Source organism: Rousettus aegyptiacus, unplaced genomic scaffold (genome assembly GCF_014176215.1).
Source record: "Rousettus aegyptiacus isolate mRouAeg1 unplaced genomic scaffold, mRouAeg1.p scaffold_m13_p_12, whole genome shotgun sequence".
NCBI lineage: Eukaryota > Metazoa > Chordata > Mammalia > Chiroptera > Pteropodidae > Rousettus > Rousettus aegyptiacus.
The window spans coordinates 28334357-28355319 of NW_023416287.1; the positions used below are offsets into that span (position 1 = coordinate 28334357).

Below are 20963 nucleotides of genomic sequence, written 5' to 3' on the forward strand. Positions count from 1 at the left end.
TAATAGTTTTCATTTTATTTTAATAAAAAGTGTTTCTCATATAAGTCGTCATAGTTGTCATCGTTGTCATCATCGTCGTCGTCGTCGTCATCATCATCATCATCATCATCATCAAACATGGTATTGCCCCAAAGCTCTAAATCTTATTTCTCTCCAAGCTTCAGTTTTCAATGGAAGGACAGACAGGAACGTGTTTTTGATTAGAAATTATGCTTCTGTGCAATGTTTCTATTCCATTTTAAGTTTCTTCAGACCTCCATTAGTTAGTATATCACCAGCTGCTATAACAAAACAAATGCATTGTCACCTCATATGAAGGTTCAGGTCACTGTGGTCAGTTATCAAATTTCCTCCAGGCAAAGATGTGAAGGGCCCAAGTTCCTACTGTCTCACGGCCTGGCCATTCTCTAGGGCTCTGTTTTTTTTTTTTTTTTTTTTTTTTTTTTTTTTGCTGGCAAAAAGAAAAAGAGAGAGCATGTAGGGAATGCTGGCTTTTGAATTGCCTTAGTTTGGCAAATATGTATATCATTTTGACTACAATTCATGAACCATCTCTAGCCACATGGCACCATATCCTTGAAATGAGGACTGGAAATGTGATTTTTGACTAAGCAGCCATTTCCCAGAGACTGTGCTCTACCATGGAAGAGGGAGGATAAATTCTCATACACAATTGGCCATCTCAGCCACAAGACAAGAGCCCTTCTACCATTGTGCTACTCACAAAGACGTTTTCATCATATCAAATACTTATCTTCTTAAACCCTTCCTCAAGCTCTTTACCCCTTCACTGATAGGATTCCCTGTTTGCCATTCTTAGAGACAAGACTTCCTCAGGGAGGCCTACTGTGACCCATGGCACCCATGATATGTCCCCAAATATAATTAATCTCATACAAAATAATCTAATTTCCTTATTTCACTCTCATCTTCCCAATTAGACTGTAGCTTTGTGTCAGCAATGAACTTGCCTGTCTCATTCATCACCATATTTTTAGTACCTAACACTGTCCTGGCATATTATAGGTACTCAATCAATATTTAAAAAGAAAGGAAGGACAAGAGAAAGAAAGGAAGGAAGAAGGAAGGAAGAGATGGAGGGAGGGGAGCTGGTTGCCTCTGAAGGTAGCTCAATCTGGCTGCCTATAATTTGTAATTTGAGATTTCAAAAGAGTAGCCAAAAAATGGGCTGGTCACATTTCAGGGCCAAGGACTCACCCTCTTTGGAGAAATAGTTGCAAACACCCACATAAGCTATTGTGGCAACCTCTGATAATAATTAAAAGAGACTAAAATTTTTCTGCCTTTTGCTTCCAAATGCTTCTGAATGCAATGGAATACTACTCAACAACCAAAAGGAATGAACTATTAATACTTGTCATGACATAAATGAATCTCAAGATAATTATGATAAGTGAAAGAAGCAAGACAAAAAATAGTACATCCCATATTACTCCATTTGTATTTAATTTTAGGAAATGCAAATTAAAAGCAGGTGAGCAGTTGTCTCAGCCTGTAGTTAGGCAACAAGGGATCAATGGGTGTAGGATTACAAAGGGCATGAAAAAACTTTTAAGAGTGATGGATATGTTCATTTTCTTAATTGTAATCATGGTTTCCTAGATTTATATGAATTGTAGTCATGGTTTCCTGGATTTATATGTATATCAAAACTTCTCAAAGTGCACACTTCAAATATGTGGAATTTACTATATGTTAATTATATCTCAATAAAGCTGTTAAAAATAAAATTAAAATAAGTAAATGTGAGGTTAAAAGTATACTAATTCAGAATCACATCCATCCATCCTATCATACCTACCTCTTGGATGACTTGTATCTTAAAAAAATACGTCATAGGTAGACAGGTATCTATGTCCATGATAAAGTTGGCAAGTATGCATTCATGGTGTCTTTTGGAGAAACAGCATAATTCTGTCGACCCCTGTTTGAGTATGACTTCTAGCTCAGAAGATGACTGAGTTATGGAGATGGAGTTTGGGCTATTTATATCTTCTCCTATTTGCACACACTTACACATATACATATAAGATCTCGCATGTTCATTTCTATTTCTTTCCAGGTCCTGTGGCCAAACCCATTGCTAACCTCCCAGCTCAGGCACCCAGCCATCTCCCACCACTACCATGGCTGAAGACGCGGACATGCGCAATGAGCTGGAAGAGATGCAGCGAAGGGCTGACCAGCTGGCTGATGAGGTGAGGAATGGAAACATGAGAAGGGAGCAAAAGATAGGGAGCTATGTAGCTTATCTTATTCATGTTCAATGGAAAAGGGCTTCTAATGTCTCAAAAAAAAAAAAAAAAGCAGGATGCGTATGACTTTGATTTACTCTACTTCTAAGGCCTCTGCAAACAGCAATGTATAAATTATAAAACCTAAGTATGAATTAATGTCTTAGCTTAAGTTTCCAATTTCTAGAACTCCAGAGAATTCAAGATGCTCTAAGAAAAGCAATATCTTTGGGTGTCTGACAGCCAGTTGTGTACTGGAGCTGGCTTAATTCTGAGAGCTAACATTTTTTTGTAACATTGCTACACTTTCCAGAACTTTATGAGCCGGTATTAAAAGTTGAATTATAAAAACAACAATTAAATAGAGTATATTAAAATCAGAGGTACTAAATACACGGAGCTCGTCACTTCCTAATTCTTTTACTACTATTTATACTCTCGAAGTTTTTGGCATGTGTTGGGTCTGTAGTGTGGAGATACTGTGTAATGGTGTGTTGCTGTGACTCTTCCTAAGTTCACCACAGTGATACTGTGATATACTTAGAAATCAGACAAGGTGAGAGTATTTATACCATGGGAATCTGTAAACACTACAAATCGGGGCTGGACTTCTTGCTTTGTTGATTGTCTAGACTTAAGAAAGGGGAAAAAATATTAATAATGCAGATTAAATTTAAAAGTGTGTACATTTGCAGCTATTACACTATGAATAACAAAAAAAAAATGAGAAAAACTTCCATTCTTTGAAAATGGTTCTCTTTAGCAAAGAAGTTATTTGCATCATTGATAAGTAAGTAAAGTTCCAACACATTTCTTCTTGTTTTATTTCCCTCTTACTCATTAATGTAAATGAAAATATCAACCAGTGTTTGTGCCAGAACTGCACTTGTTCTGTGAACACTTAGCTATGGGCACAGAGGTCAGCAGTAATCAACAAAAGCTTTCTGTGAGAATCAATTGGTTATATGGAATTTATAACAGAGAGTATTGTGTATTTTATTATTATTTGTAAATTTTTGATGGTGCATCTTTTATGTCATTAAAATAATGAGCTTAAATACATACATATATTCATATATTATTTTCTAGAGAGCCAGATTAAACATGTACTAGCATACCACTGCTTATAGCCATTCTATTTCAAAAACAGCCTATTCACAACCCTCCCAGGAAAGTTAACATTCTTCATGTTTCTACGGAATCTTCTTCCAAATTAGTTCATCGCTTAAAAGTGCAGCTTTGAGAGATCACACTGGTTGTTAGATTCTAGTAGTTTCAAAGGAACTGAGAAAAAGTGACAACACTGTGCCTGAGGGACCAGCACTGAGTTCAGACTTTCCATCTAATTTTTCTTATCTAAGGATGAAGATAATTATTATAACTGTCTCCTATAGGCTAGTCATTTCAAATATGCTTGATTTTTTCACCCTAAGGCAACAACTTAATTTGTACTGGTAAGAACTTCCAATTGTGTTTCTAAGGCTTTATGAGAAACTTGATGTTAGATTCATCTTATTTCATGAAAAATTGTATTTATGTTTAAAATTTAATATTCCTCTTTTAGGGAGCCCAAATTAGTCCTCTGAGTATTTGAGATAATTTTTCATGCATCCTGCACATGCAAAACTATCTTTTCCAGATTACTTTTTCTTTGATATCAAGATCAGCTTCATATGGTTTTGATTTTATGAAGATCGGCTTTAATGTAATTTGCTTTAGGGAATCTTATTATGTAGAAAGACTGATAGGAGAGAGATTGAAAATGGGGAGACCTTTTGTGTTTCTCAAGGGAAGAAAGTAGTTCTGTTATCCCAAGACCTTTGGATCCTGCACTCGTAATATTTACGTGTTTGTTTGTTTGTTTTTCATCTTAGTCACTGGAAAGCACCCGTCGTATGCTGCAACTGGTTGAAGAGGTAAGGAATGGCCATATTTTAGAATAAACTAATCCCTGGACCATGATCCCATTGATTCCGGTGTTGATGGGGCCTACCAGGAAGCCACATATGGAGGGAGATGCTACATTTAAGTTGTCAGGTAGTCATCAAAGTACCCTCTCTTCCTCCCAGCCCAGGCTATCCTTACAGTCTGAGAAGCAGGGAAGTATAATATTTCCAAGTAAATACTCCCAAAAAGTCACAAAGATTGAATCACTTTAAACACATCAGTGATTTTTAATATGCAAAGGAATTATCTACATAGAAATCTCATTTGCAATTATTTTGATGCCTTTAAGTCATATCTACCCACATGTGTGGCTTTTAAAAATACATACCCCTATAGGTATAACGTTTTCAGAAATTGTTGTCTTTGGAGCCAGGCACTCAAATTCATGAAATAATAGGAAAATTCTTCAATAAGGGGAAATATCAAGACCAATAATGTAAAGATAGAAACTTTTTTATATTCCTGACTCTGGATTGAACATTCATTTGTGAGGCATAGTTAATGAAGGCCGAACTATTTTTAAATGGGTAAAATAGGGCAGATAGCAATTATGGAATCAAAAGGCCATTTGCAGTAAAACTCACTGATTCCAATTTGGGAGAGCAGCAGTCAACCAGGAAGAACAAATGGATTAATTGAACTTGTCCTTTGGGAGAAATGAAGTAGAGAAAGAATGGAATGGGTTATATTTATCTTAAATGAATAAAATAAGCCTAACAGTTTTTATTCATTGAGATGCTGTTTTAGCTATGCTTTGAAACTGATTATCAATGTATAAATTCATGTATGGTTATCGTTTTTAGAGATCTTGAGGTTTTTCTAGCAGAATAATTAAATGAGCCTACTCCCCTCATGCTACCCTAAATTGCTTATGCAATCACATAAAAAAAAGAAAGACAAATTTTACAAGGCTGGAAAGGCAGCTGCCTCTCACACTTTAGGAGCCAGCATCTTCCCTTATTTCTGCAGCTTTAGCTTCTCACCTAGGAGTGAAATATGATGGCTAAATGTGAATTCCCACAGTAGGAGTAGGGAGAAGGTGATAACCAGGAGCTCTCAGGCTGCTCAGCAGCTTGGGAAAGCAGCCTTCACTCTCTAAATGAAGAAAATTTTTTCTTTGTTCTATTCTGGGAACACCACTCACGCAGAAATACTTGAGGACCTAAAAAGAGGTAGATAATGTAAATCTAGCAGTGCTGGTGAGACTTTTTGAGTAGACATACTGTTCCTCACTCTGAGAACAAATGAAAGAGAACAAACCTTTGTAACATTTCTATGTTAGCTCTGATGTTGACTTAAAGGGAGACCAGAAGTTCACTGTCATAATTATCTTGATACACATCTTTATGACCTTCAACCATAGCCTCCAAGCTCACGTTTTTTGTTTTCATTTATGTGTATGAATATGTGAAGTAAATTTCTAAAGCAGCAAAACTATCACCATTTGCCCACCTACGCAATGTTGAAACACTGCCTAGAACATGGAACATGGTGGAGCAAATGCATGAAAACACACCATTTTGAACAGGCCCCTCAGCCATCGGAGTCTTTGGGTCACAGACATTTGTGTCTTAAGTGGCAGGCATTGTCAGCCAGCTTTGAAATAGGAGTGCCTGCTCTAATATATTCTGGAGGGAGAAAAAAAATCTCAAAAGCTCTATCAATTGAGTAGGATTCTAGAATTTTATGTGTTTGTTACTCCTGAGGTGTTTCTCGAGCACGCATAAAGTTGCATCTTAGAACAAGAAGTGAAACAGATGGAAGCTCTCTCCTACCTCTAATAAGTGAGAAGAGGCTATTAGACTTTTCATCCTTAAGAATTTATGAGTAAGCCATTATTAGAGTAGATTGATTTGCTCTTACTTCCTCCTAGTTATTTTATATTTATGGTCAATCACCCATTATGTCTAGGGCATCGGCTGTTCAGGTGATATTCTGCTTTTCAATAAAAAAGGAAATTCTCTTTAAAGAGAATCAACATTAAATATTCATTAAGGGCAGAAATCGTTTGGAAAATTTGAGCCTTGAAATACTAGGATCTTGCCCATGATCCCCAAGTGCATCAATTCTATATAATTTGAATTAAGCAGAATCCTTTTTGAAATTCATTCTCAAAGACAGGAAAGGTTACTAAACTCATAATGTCTCCCTAAGGCAAACTGTCTGACTTTGTGCCATCTCTCATAGACTTTAGGCTATAACAGAGTGGCGGGGGAGAGGCTTGTTTTTTAATAGAAGCCATCATCAATGTTTCAAGGATGATGTAAAGTTACACAGAGGTCAGTGGGGAAAGTTCAGAAAAGCTGGATACCATACACAGGTAAAATGGTTAGAAATTATATAACACTAGGTTCTCAGCCTGGAGGTAGGAACTGTCTCTTTTGATGGATACATTTTAACAAATATTTATGGAATGTCTAACTCTGGGGGTGGGAGGGAAGATATAAATTGATATCATGCAGGAAAACAGCTATGAAAATAGCTCTCCAAATTGAAGGCTGTACCTGCCTTAGGAGCATAGAAGAGGGGATAATTAATTCTGGTGGGAGAGTCATGATGTATCCTCAAGGAGTATTTGATTCCAGGCCAAAAAAAGAAAAAAAATGTTAACTCTAATATCACTAAATTTAGGAAATGATGTTTACACATTAATGCCGTAGGCTATGAAAACTAAGCCCAGGAAAAGCCATATTACTTTAGGGTAGGCTGATTCAAAAGATTGGAATGGTACCTGAGGGCTCCTCAACAATTCAAGGATATTTTAACATCTTTTCTTTTTATGCCATTTTTTCTTTCAAGACAGTTTGGCCAGGAGACGAGAATAACCATTCTAAAACTATGCTTATGTTGTGCTAAAACTGGAAAACTCAGGCTGGGTAGTTGTTTTCAGAGAGGCAGATATGGGTCTTTTGGAACTCTGGCAGTTAGAGAGTACCTGGACCATCCATGTTGGAGCTCAGACTTAGGGAAAAGCGAGGAAGACTAAAAATGTTCCAGAAACATTTGGAACATGGTTTTACTTTTAGTTCATCGACAAAAAGGAAAAAATATAAATAGAGAAATGAAAATTTTAAAAAAAGAAATGGAAAAAAATATCACTCACATCTCAAACTGCCTTGTTTTAAGTAGATAATTTGCTCAGCAATCTGAAATAGAAACCAAGAATTCAGCTAAGACAAAAATAGAACCACCTCTTCTCACTCTTAGTTATTGAAACATAATACTCTTTAAGGAATAGGAGACAGTAATATTCTGCTTCCCCTGGGACATTGTCCCCACCCCTGCCCTTCTTTCTTGAGGTTCTAGTTCCCCTAAAGAATAATTCATTTATTTTGATAAAAAAAAAAAACTGTCAGCAAAATAGTAGAACCAAATGTATATATTCTAACATTTATTGAGAGCCTACTCCATGCCAGGTATTGTGCTCAAAGCTATCATCAAACATTTATTATCTAATACAATCCTTGTAGCACTTTTCACTACTACAGTTGACCCTTGAACAACAAGGGTTAGGGGTGCCCACCTTCTGCACTATTGCAAACTGGAGTGTAACCACAGCACTTTGATCTCTTTTACCAAGGAAGAAATTGAAGTACACAGTGGTTAAGTAACTTGCTTGAGAGACACAGCTACAAATGGCAGAGATGGAATTAAAGTCCAGATCTACCTGATTCCACAATGTGAATTCTTATGCACAGTACTTAACTTCCTGTGCATCAGCAACCCCTACAATATTTACTTTTTTTTTTTTTTTTGAGAATTCCACAAAATGCAAAAGGATCCGGGAGAACAAACAGAAATAAAAGAATTTCATGCTAAACTGATTGAAATTTCATACAAATTAAGTCCTTTACCTTAATGTACTTCTTTTTGAACCATGGCCTCCCATCGAGTTGAACTTGTAGAAGCCTTTACAGTCTATAGCTTATTCTATCTTCATAAGTACTCTAGGAAGTAAGGAGCTGTTTCCATTCCCATTGGATGGCTAGGGAAGCTGAGACACGAAATAGGTGACTCTAAAGTAACAGAATTTCAAAGATAAGTCTAGAATTAAGAATTACTGACTCCCAGATCCCAGCTCCTCCCTCCTGACCAAATTGTCTCTCACACTGTGAAACATACTTGAGAAGCTATGAATTTATCTATCTACCCCATCTCCTTAGAGCCTGGGACAGAACAGAGAGACTCAATAAACACTTAGTGAATGGATGGATGGATGGATGAATGGATGGATGGATGAGCCAGTGAGTGATAAACCAGCCTACTAACCATGTAATCTTGTTTAGCAGCTCCACCCCTATCTTAAATGCGGGGAAAGACTCTGAAAGTTCAGGTGACTCTTTCACTGTCTCACAACTAGTTGTTGGCTGAGCTAAGAGCACAACACAGGATTCCTGACTTATTAATTTGTTCCCACTGATTATGTTCTTCCAAATTCAGGCAAATTCTTGCTCCTTTGGATTAGTTCTGTGAATCATTCCGCTGCTGAAACATTTAGCACTAAAGTGAACGAATATGAAATTATACTTGCAGGGTTCCATGCAAAATAAATAGGTATAACAGCATATTTAAAAAGTATAAACAGATGAGAGCTAGACTGACCAAACTGAAATTACTAACTTATTTCTCACCCACTGTCCCTACAGAATGAAACAGGGATCTCAAATATGACCTTGATGTGGTACTCAGAGGAGAAAATGCCGAGATGCCTCTGGCTTCACCAGAACCTGCATTGTCACATCCATATGCTTAAATAAACCATCTGCTTTTTATAATTTCTTATCATAAGCAATGGCTAACATTTGCAGAAAGAGCATAGAAATCATGAAATACAGGCTAGTGATGAAGACTGTTCATTTACAATACACGGAAGAAAAAGATTTGAAATTTCTTCTAGAGTCTAGAGTCTTGCTGCTCAGTATGTGTCCTTGCACTAGCCAGCATCAGCAGCATAAAGGGCTTATTAGAAATTCAAAGTCAGGCTTTACTCTAGTCCTACTGAAGCAGGATCCACATTTTAACAAGACATTTCCTATGCAGTGTATTCATATGCACATTAAAGTTTGAGAAGTAGTGGTCTAGAAGCTTCTGAGGGTAGTCAATAATGATGTCATTTTCAGCTTCCCCAGATGTCCTGCCACATATGCATTTTCTGAAGGTATTTACTTTAGAAACACTTTAGTAATGCTAACTATGGGCTAGGCACCATGCTAGTACGTGCCACATATTAATTCATTTAGTTTGCATAACAACTCAAAGAGGTATTAATTATTACTATCCTTATATGACAAACGAGAGAACTGAGGAACAGAGCATCTTTTACTTTCCTCTGAGGTCCTGCAGCTAGGCAGTGAAATCACCAGAGCAGTCTGGCTCCAGAATCTGTGCTGTGTGCGACTTCTGAAGTTATCCTGAACCATCACACTGCAAACTACTTCCTGATTTCACAATTAAAGCCTATCAAAATGTATTAAAAAACAAGGTAGGCTTTTGTGTCTAGAGTAGTTAACTGGATATATTCTCTGAAATGGGGAATAATAAAAACTCACAGAAATCACTTTTAGTATTTTATTTAATGTTTTTGAAACACCATTGGAATTGAATCATTAAAATACTGTTGTTGTTTTTTTTAATAAAAAATAAAAACAGCCCTCTATTCACCTCGACTAACATCTCTCTCTTCCTTAGTTTAAAATATGCCGGTCAAAAATAAATAGGGCTATAAAAGAGATTCTTTTTTATAATTTATTTTAGGGGCCACAGGAGCTTTCCTTGAAAAACAATTAATTCAAATTCTAAGCAATGCCATTTTATACTTAACAGTCACCCTGTGAAATGAAAGATCTTCACTTCCATTGAAAACTATAATAAAAAAATGGTAATAAAGCTTCTGAATGAATTATTTTCTCACACTATATTATTGTGAGGAATTTTAGATTACAGAGTAAAGGTAGTTTAGATTATTCTGAAATTCCTGTTTTATGAGGATAATCTTTATTTCTCATCTGCCGATCCCTTTCCTAAATCTCACAAAAGAGTGAGTTTCCTTTTGAGCTGTGTTTCTAGACCTTTGTGAAGCAATCTTGCCTTCTTGTAAATCAAAAATCTTACCCCCCAATATTCTCACACATCTTCCCTCCTCAATTCACTGGTGGAATCTTTCTTGATATATTATGCCAGAGGAGAAGATTTACTTTAGAAATTTTTGAAAGATTAGCTTACTGTTGTTGGTGCTAATAAAAACTGTAGGTTTTTATTTTCCAAATATAAAATCACAGTATAATATTATGTGTATTCCATGTCCATACCAATTCTCATCCGAAAACTACCCCATGGAGATTGAGCTACAGTCCCCTCTTCTACGTCTACAGGTGACCCATTCCTCTGAGTCCCTCCCCAGCCCCTAATATTCTTGCCATATTTCCTCCATCTTTTTCCTTGGTCCTTTCCATTTTTCATTTCTAATAGAGCTAATTGTCCCTTTACTGATTTCTCTTTCTCTCTTTTCTCTCTAAATCTTTTTCAACTTTGCTACCATTATTGGAATATAGAGTAAAGATGCTGGTATCAGGACTTTGGTTATGTTGGATGAACAAGGAGGTAAGTTGAGATTTCTTCAGTAAGAACAATTTCTTGTTCAAATAAAGTGTATTTTTAAAACAATTTGTGCATACATAGGTGGTCATTTTGATATGTGTTAAATAGCTATATGAGTGTGAGGATCCTAAAGTTTTCATCTTGACTTTTTTTCCTTTTTCTGTTGTAAAGATATGTAAATGTATGTGAATGTAAGGTCTTCATGATTGAATGAATGTTATATATGGGGGTAACAGAGTTCTGAAGGAAAAAGTCATTTGTTTAGTTGGTTTTTAAAATGATAATATCTTGGATAGTGTGAAAATTCTCTTATTTCTCTTATTCCCAATCTTTCCCATAAATTTGATTTTCTTCTAATAATTCTTAGATAGAATGAGAGAATGGTAAATATCATGTTGTCCATTTTTTTTTTTTGACTCTCCTAATTCAATATTTGGCAGTTTTCATTTCCAAGTCATTATAGAGATTCCTTAAATAATAGGATGCTATTTTTTAATAAGCTATAAGCATGCAGTGATCATCGGAAAATGGGAAATTGAACCACTGAAATATTAGACCAGTTTTTAAAATTATTATGGAGATTTTAGAATTAATGAAAATCAGAAGGCCAATATTTTAGTATAGTATCTCTAAAGTGGAAACTAGGATAATACCAAAATTTTTCTTTTTCTAAATACATGTAATCACACAGTGGTGATTTCTTTAATTTTAGTCACAAGTTAGTTACCTGCTTTTATTCCGAATTCTTATCAGAATAAACAAATTTTTTGAGAAAAGTTTTCTCTTTATTCATATCTTATGAAAGCATTAGAAAATGTTTCAGAATCATGAAAGAGTTTAAAATGTCAAACATAAAAATGTAAAACTTATTCACAACATGGGACACCATAAACAAACGTCAAGCATAAACCTCAAGCTGGGAAAAATTTGCTATACAGATAAGAGACATAAGGCATTTTCTTAAAATACAGAGAACCTTTACATATCATTAAAGAAAAGTGCAACAAACTAAAATAAAAATGATTGTAAAATATAAATAATCAGTTTACAAATAGACATATGAAACCATGCTTTGACCAACCATAATAATGGGATATCACTCTTTAACAAATTGGCACAAATGTTTAAAATTTATAATCCCAATACTGTGCATATGTTGTTAAAACAGAAACTCGCATTCTACAGATGGACACCATAGACTGATAACAAATGTTTGAAGAGTAATTAGATAATATCTTCAAATTTTGAAGTGTACCCATCTTTGACCAAACATTCCACTCTTAGAATTTTACACTGCAGATAGACATTGATAACTGCATAAAGAAAACTGTACATGCCTTGCCTGTAATACTGTAAATAGTGTAAAACTGTATGTCTGTCAGTGAGGAGACCAACCAGATGAATTATGGTGTAGACACAAAAGAATTATCCTGCAATCATTTATTGTAGGACAGTGGGCAGAAGGAACTGGAGGAAGGTGTATTACTGGGGTCCTTTGAAAAGCAAATGCTAAGAATCAATTAGAATTTTATAAGATATATTAGGGAAATGTTTGCAATGAGTCAAGGAGAGAGGAATCAGGAATAGTTAGGGAGAGAGCCTTCGGACTGTAATGTGAGTCTGACACTTGTTAGAGGAGAAGAGGGAGGAAGGAAAATTGGGTAAGAAAAGTCTCAGATTGCACTGCTGCTCTAAAAACATCTCTGCCAGACTTATGGGGAGCTGAGGAGCACGGACTACCCAAAGAGCAGCAGCCCCATTTGGGGAAGAAATGCCTCTGCCCTGGTAACCCCATTCTGCTCGGTCATTGGCTAAAAGCATCCCAGAGAGATTATGGCCTCTGTGTACATGTGGTGACAGACCCCATAGGTTCAGCAGTTGGAGGTGTCAGCTAACTGCACTCATCCTGACAGGTTCCCTCCTGAAGGGACGTTTGAGGGGCACACCTTCATGGATGTCATGTAAGGACTTAGGTTTCTATATTATTTATTTGTTGAAGTTTTCAATAAATATACACCAATCGGCCAAAACAAAATCAAGAAAAAAGTTTTTTGAAAGCAATTGAGCATCAACCCCAATGCTTTTCTTCCAATTTTTAAAACACAAATTGTCAGAATTTATATGCAAATAACATTGTCTAGTAGACTTGTATTTTGAAGAAATTACAATGGCTCTGGCAGTCTTCAGAACTCCCCAATTGAGTTTTCTATACTTGTAAGATTTATGGGTTTGATCTTTATAACAGTGTTCTAGATTTTGAAACTCAGGATACAGCAAAACATAGCCTTTTTTTTTTTTTCAATTAAGCAGCAAGTCTCGATATAGAAGGATGCCACTTCATTTCCAGAGCTAAATTGATACATGTACACTCAAATAATTAAGAGTTCCATCTTATTAATCCTTTTAGTTAATAATTTGTATGTGAAGGGGTGGAAAAAGGAGCATCGCAATAGGAGGAAAGATTTGGGGAAAGTTTAGGATAATGTCTTTTATTCTCCCCTAACTAGAAAGCATTGGCACAAAAACATGGAAAATAATATATACAAATCTGGGATCAATAAAAGAAAGTGAATAACATGCTTACTTGAGTTATAAAATTTGTTGTACTTTGATGAAGAAAATCTAGAGAAAAAATTGGTTAAAATCACCAGACAAATGCACAAATACATTATTTGTAAATACAAATGATTCCCGGAGATATCTACATATTATTCTCTGAGAAGCAAAACATAATAGTAGATTTCCTCCATAAGGTAATTAATATTCTCAGCTAAAACAGTCCAGTTGTGGCCACACCACAGTAACTGCTGAATTCCTCAGTTAAACTATAAGAGCAGATGAGGACTTTTAAAAATGACAGATGAGCATAAGTCAACAACTATTTTCACTGCCGTCATAAATGCATTTTAATTCTGCATATCCTGTGTTTAGTCGTTTAGATCTGTAACTGCTTTGTAATTTCTCTCCAGTTATGCTCTACAAATTTTGTCTATGCCTGAACACCAAAAGTATTGACTGCTTCTATTCTGCAGCTGCACAGGAGTCTCGAGAAATAGCTGTCCTTCTAAAGAACCATTCCAGGTTGTCCAGCTAAATGATTATTCTCAGAAATTCCTTACTGGATTCTTGTTTTATACCCAGGTATCAGGAGACACCAAGGAGCACTGAGCATGACAGACGACCCTGGAAATGTACTGAGTCCTGGGACTTTTCTTGTCTCCAAGAGAAATTCCCATGAGACAACCTTAGCATTAATGTGGGATGATTTAACCTTTCATTTCCTTATCTCTTGTTCCTGTTGTTGGTCTTTGCTGGATTGTATGTTTGTTTTGAGGCTAAAGCTGCAGCTCTTGAGAAAATCCTGTGAGATCAACTAAGCAGTAAAATCATTGACCCCTGCCTGGTAGAGTAAAGGCAAAGTCAATCTTCATTCAGAGAGCCTGCTGACTTTCTCAAAAGGTTCTTGGCACTACAAGGTAGCATTTGTGAAAGCATTCCTCTTGCTAAATTTCACTCACCAACATCTGAATGACTATAGCTGCACTGTCCAATATGGTAGCCACTAGCCACATTTGGCTATTTAAATTTATTTAGATGAATTTCCATATGTTTATCAATGAGAGAAAAATGAAAATCATGTAGGCAGTACCTTATAACTGAATCTACTCATGAAAGCTTTCACACTGGGTCAATAGCATTGATATTTTCCTACTCATCCACTTTTTTTAAAAAAATAAAAATCAGGTTGAGTAGTTAAAGGGTCCCATGCTGTCTTACTCAAGAACAGTAGAAAATATATCTAAACTTAGATACCTGAGCATTTAGCCATTGGTGGATCTATCACAAGTTCAAGCTCTTGCCCCAACATATAGGATTATCTATTGAAATACCTCTTCTGATCCAAAATGTTATTCTTCTCTTAGGCTCCAAGAAAAAAGAGAAACCAGCCAGAAACCAAGCTAAGGGAGGGAAGGAGCAGTCAGCTCTAGGCAATGCATGGCATCAGCCTCTGAGATGCTCTCCACCTCAGGATGGAATGAAAATATGGGTTACTTGCAAGCATTTCCTGAGAAATGTCTTCATAGAAATGATTGATTTGCTATGAAGTCCCAATATGCCTAACATGTCTACGAACAACTCTGTATGCCTTAAAAATTAATATTATTATTAGAATATCTGTGATAAGATGTTTCCACAGTATTTTTTGAATTAAGTATTTGACTTGTAATTATGTATAAAGATACATTCGACAAATATTGGTAGCTATAAAATAATTTTCTATGTCAACTTTTCTGAAAGAGTTTCAGAATTCTTCTCTTAGCTATGACTTTACCAAACAAGCTGTTGGCCATGGCAAAACCCATTTCTGAGAAATATAGATTTGATCTGTCTGTTTTTATCTTTTAACTTGAATTCTCTAGTTCAGAAGTCTAACACTTGTGGACCAATTTTTATGTTACATCCTAGAGACACAGTGAGTAGGAGTCCTGAAATGTGGTCAGAGAGTTAATATTTCAGTCAAAAATATAAAGTCAAAAGAAACTCTTCAGGAAGAGCAAATATCTGAACATATAACCCCAGGCCAGAGTCTGCGTGTTTCAGCTGTCATTAGTCGAGTCCAGCAGGCTTTCAATCTGAACCCAGACACTCTGTCAATCTCATCTTGACCTAGCACTCCAGGATTCTATTAGCAATTATTCAGTAGGGATTCAGTGCCTCTGTTTCTGTTTGTACTTAACATGGTTCTTTTTTGATGATATTGAGGTCCTTCTTCCCACTACCAATCCCGCCATTTGATAATTGATTTGATCTACAAAGTAACTATTGCATTCTTTAAAGGAAACTGGAATGATGTGTTCAGGAAAGTACAAAATCTTCTGGAATGTAAAGAATTGCTATTTATTTTTTCCAAACCTTTTAAGGATTGTCTTAAAGACATATTATACTTGTATTTATTCAGCAACAATTCATCAGTGCTACAACTATCCAATGCTGGATGAAAGCTAAAATTTTGTTTTCATTGATCATTTGAAAAGCATAGCAGAGATAATAGGTCCCTAATAAGCTGAATTCTGTTCTTCAGTCCCTCAAAAGAGAAAAAAATAGGGTATTGTTTTCGACATGGACCGTCTCCCTAGTTTGGGTCTCCAGTGAACCTTCGTTTTACAGAGCGATAATTTTCACTGTATGATTTAATGTGAAATTGTTTTTAAGTGATTACTTACACCCATAGACTGGAAGTGTATTTATCAGTTTAATCCTAATCATTCCCTTATTCCTGGAAGCAGAGTCATGCATGCATGAAGGTATAGATGAAAAGAGGAACGGAAGTGTAATTAGGTTTTGTAATTAGATAGTAAAGTCATCCATCCCATTGCTGCTTTCCTTCAATGGTCTTAAAAGCTGTTTTAAAATATTTTTCCATGAACTCGTAGTTTACTCAATTTGGTGACACAACTTCTGAAAACATAATTAAGTTAGTGTATGTAACCCTGGCATATCAGAAGTACAATTTGTTTTTATGGCTATCGATCTACGTCTTGGATACACCAAGGTCAGCTTTGTTGGCTGTGATGACTCAGTACTGTTCTATGTTCCAATCCATCTCCACGCCTTCAGAGACCCATGCACTCATTATTCCTGCTTTCTGCCTGGGGTTAGATCTAGCATGCCTCCCATTGTAGAGAATGAGAGATCAGGAGGCAGAGAAGTGAAATGCCTTCCAAAGCTTTCATAGTAAATAAGTCACAAGATGAGAGGAGGAATTTAAATGTTCCAGTGCTTGTCTCATTGTGTGCTGATGTTGCTGTTTTTAGGCTTCTATGAATTAAGTATTCAAAACCAAGAACTTCCCATGGGCTACCTTTGGGTAAACAGCTACTGCTAAGGTAAAAAAGATCTGGAACCCATTACTAGTTATCACTGTAGTTGTTATTTTCCCCAAAGAGGAAGATAGAATCTGTTTCCTACCCTTATCTGTTGAGGATGCTTAAAAACCAAGATAGAAACATTTTAAGGTACTTTGTCTAGTACATTAAATCTAAATGCCTAATATAAACTAACATTCTGTTTTTCATTCTCTTAAGTTTCACCGGTATGTGAGTAAATGCATATGCTGTTTTTTTTTTTTTTTTTTTCTGGACACTCAGAATCAAACAGGCCTACATACCCCATCCCATCATGTCTGAATTACAAACTATTTTGAGCATCCTTTTTGTTCATTTCCTTCTATCCGTGCCTGCATAGGGCAACAGCAGAAGTCCACAGCAATGCATCCTCTTCAACAATGCATTGTAATATCTCTCTTTCTCTTTCAAATTCCGTTTCACGTAGTCATTTCTCATGTTCCGTTGGAAACCCCCAAAAAATTCATTCCACGCTGTCATCCCTTTGTCCTAACCAGAACAACTCGATCGTGTCGAAGAAGGCATGAACCATATCAACCAAGACATGAAGGAGGCCGAGAAAAATTTAAAAGATTTAGGGAAATGCTGTGGCCTTTTCATATGTCCTTGTAACAAGTAGGTAATGGGTACCAGCTCTAATCTGTGGCGTCCAGTTTTCTTTCTTTCTTTTTTTTTCTTTTTTTAATGTCAAAGTGAATGTCTGAAGTTTTGTCTTTTTTTTCTTTGTCCTTTTCCATCTGCTTCATTCTGTGGGGATAAAATACTTGTATTTAATCAGAACAACTGGAACGCATTGAGGAAGGGATGGACCAAATCAATAAGGACATGAAAGAAGCAGAAAAGAATTTGACGGACCTAGGAAAATTCTGCGGGCTTTGTGTGTGTCCCTGTAACAAGTAGGTGTTGCCTGCCTGCCTGAAGCTTTGGTTTCCCAAGGCCCATCTTCAAGCCTTGACAAGCTCATTCCTGCCAGGCACAAAGGCAGGATGAGCATGTGGCATGCAGAACAGATCAATACCGTCTCCAATGCATTCATCTCATAGCATAGATGATATTAGTGGGAGTTACTGTCGATGCATTAAAAATCAGGCATACTACAGTGAAAGTTTCACTGTCAGCAACTTTTATTGATGAACGTTTCAACATTTTTCAGAAAGTGTACCTCAAGATAGAGACAAGCCTCAAGAAAGAGGCACTCCAATGCATTTTATCTTTTCCCAACCCCAAAAGCCAAATTGCAGATATAGAAAAGACTGGGGGTAAGTTTGGAAGATGAGAAACACATATATCAAGGTTTGATTTTTCAGAAGCAAAAGAGACAGGTAATTTGGCCCAAGTAAGCATTTTATAAGTTAGAGAGTATGACAGTGATTCACACTTTCAACTGCCCACCAGTTGCCAAATCTTATCAGTGATTAGACAATAGGTGCCGCAGTTGCACCCAGTGCAGAGGTGATGAGCCCGTCAGTGTGTAGTGCTCCAGGCTTACCCAAATTGGGCCCACACCTCTCAAATTCTTCCTCTGGGAAGATCTACCTGTACACTGGCCAAAATGTTGAAATGTGTAGATTTTGCATGCACGACATCACGAAACATTCAACTGTCCTCAAAGTTCTGCAACGCTTTTTTGGAATGTAGCAGAAATGTGACATGTGGTTATAAAGGTTTGCAACAGAAGGAACCTGAAAATGAGGGTTCTGGAAGATAGTGTCATTTGACTAGCAGTAAAAAAAATAATAACAATAATAATAAATGCATGAGCGGATTGTCCCACATGCATTTGGAAAATTAAACCCATTACCTGATCACCCTCACCCCTTCCACTTCCCTTTGAACGAAAGCCTTTTTCCTAAAAGCTCCCCTGATCCTAGCTTTTAGAATAGAATTGATGTCATTTCTAGCTGATTATATGACCATTCACATCCTTTAAACTTTGAGGCTGATTTAAAATATCCCACTTCCTGTTTAGGAGGGGGAGGGGCTCAATTTACAAATAAATTGAAAACTTTCTAAAAAAAAAAAGAATGATCTACAGTAAAGCCTGATTAACTGGAATCTAGCTAACTGGAACCCCTCAAATATATTTATACTCTTGCTTCATTCTACTTTGGGCAAAAAAGGCAAATGAAAAAAGAGGGAAAAAATCACATAAGGGACTGAAACTGGGTTTTCTACTAGGGCAATCTTGGTAGTTTGCATTCTTTTACTCAATCTCCACATATAATTTCTACATATAAAAGGACCAAACAATAAGAGTTGATCATCAGAGGAAAGGCTGTCAGACACATTAAGAGAAACCATAACCAAGGAAAGACCTGATTATGTTCACTATTCTAAGACTCTATGGTTAGAAAGTGTCTCAGAAATCTAACAAATATTCAATAATTACCTCTGAAACAAAATTTTCCTCCATGGCCCACTGTTAATTAAAGTCATATAATTCACCAAAATGACTCATTGTAAGCATTCCAGTTAGTCAAGATTTAACTGTATATCCTTCTGCAGCCACCTGCCCATAGGTGAGATTTCTACCTGTTTTGTGATGAATTCCAACAGATGCATTTACCCCATTCATAAGCTATATGTGGAGAAAGGGTAGAGGCAGCCCCCCTAGGATGGATTCTAATGTTCCAATGCTATGATAGCCCCTATAAATTTCACGTATTAGTTGGCACTGATTCCTTATTTGCACAAGAGACCCTAACTGAGCTTCAAAGCTTGACTGAAGTTTTCCCTATTGTGTGTAAATAATGCTGAAAAAACCATGTGTCACAACGCAGTGGCTGGTGGTGCCCTGGACTCTCTGAGGGCTTCGCCCTGTCTCGGCATGTTTCGAAGGACTATGGTAGATGTACGGCAGTTATGTGAGTCTATGTGCAGCATTGTGGGTGCAGTGATTTGCCTTCTTTCAGAAACGCATACTTTCCCACCCTGTTGACTTTGCCAAAGATGGTATACCAGACATTTACATAGCAGAAAACATTACGAGGTCCATATAACTTCTTTCAGTGTGATGTGGGAGGGAATGGGGAGTTGTGAAAAAAAACAAAACCAGACCTTAAGCTCTATTAAATTAGTATTTGGGTCCTGTCCCACTGAGTGGGCCCATGACTCTTTAATGTGGTAAATTCTGGCTGCTCTAAGGGCTGCAGCATTATACACTAGATTGTGGGCATTCTGAGATTTCATTTGTCTAATTTTCTAATTTATCTCCGGGGCTGTTTGATCCCTGGTCTACAAATGTTACTCTTACACCCAGTTTTAACAGATAGCTGTGGTTCTCTAGCAAAATTTTAAAAAGAGTTAAATTCTGGTGTTTTATAATAGGAAATGTGAACATGGGACCAAAGGAAGTTCTCTTGTTTTTGGACTAAAAGCATGTGGTTTCTACTATGCAAAGAACCTAAAAACATCTTTGATTGCCTTAAATTACAACACACCCACCAAAATATGCTGCACATGTTTCTATTGGGCACAACAGGTATGCCTGGATTTTAAGTTTCTCTCCAAGGCAGCTCAGTCAAATATGGCCCATGGAGACCACACCAGTTCCAGCCCACTCTCCTCCTGCCACATCCCAGGATAGTTTGAAGTAGGAATTTGTAATCACTCCCACCCTGCCCTTAAGCCCGACAAAGAAGCTATTGAAACTGCGTTTCAAATCCTCATGAAGGCTATTACTGTCCTGCTAGTGCCTTTTTCGAGAATGGTCAACTTCTGAAGTAGTTTGGCTTAAATGAGAATGCTTCACTTTCTACTCATGCCTGTAGCTGGTGCATGAAGAAGACATAGAGGGGTTTCCCTTTTTGGTGCTAGATGGCTTGTTTTCTCTTCTATTTTCCTGCATTCATTTCACTACACCTCTTTTACTTTTTGTCTCTGTGGACAAAGGTTTGTACATCAACTCTGGATGTATAGTGACTGTTTGGAAGTACCGATATATTATCTAATTCAAATCACTCTAGAGGTAACTCAAAGACCATCACTCTTGGCCAACCACCAATCCTTCATGTCCTTCATGCAGAGTTGGAATGGTTAGTTACACATATGCATTAGGAGGAGTGGGGAATAAAACAGGGAATCTTTGCATGATGGTGTGTAAAAACTTGGTCTAGTATGTTTTTCTTAATGACAGTGTGTTGCTGTGGTGTGATGTACACACTCTACTTGGCAGTCTTGTTTTGTGTCTGTCTGCCAGTATGTTTTTCTATGTGTTTTGTGTCTCAAAATATAATCATGTCACTGAAATAGAACTGAA

General features: G+C 36.7%; 1 protein-coding gene across 2 annotated transcripts in view; it reads left to right on the forward strand.

The window, feature by feature from the left end:
- Positions 1–20963, forward strand: part of SNAP25 (synaptosome associated protein 25) — a 77642-nt gene that overhangs the window by 46631 nt on the left and 10048 nt on the right. Inside the window, exons 2-5 of one of the 2 annotated variants that reach the window (XM_016138098.2) lie at positions 2084–2219; positions 4130–4171; positions 10754–10802; positions 17484–17601. In XM_016138098.2, the coding sequence (XP_015993584.1) occupies positions 2148–2219; positions 4130–4171; positions 10754–10802; positions 17484–17601 (281 nt within the window). In that variant the 5' untranslated portion in view covers positions 2084–2147. Of the gene's footprint in view, positions 1–2083; positions 2220–4129; positions 4172–10753; positions 10803–17202; positions 17321–17483; positions 17602–20963 lie in introns of both variants that reach the window. The other variant, XM_016138099.2, reaches the window with a different exon arrangement.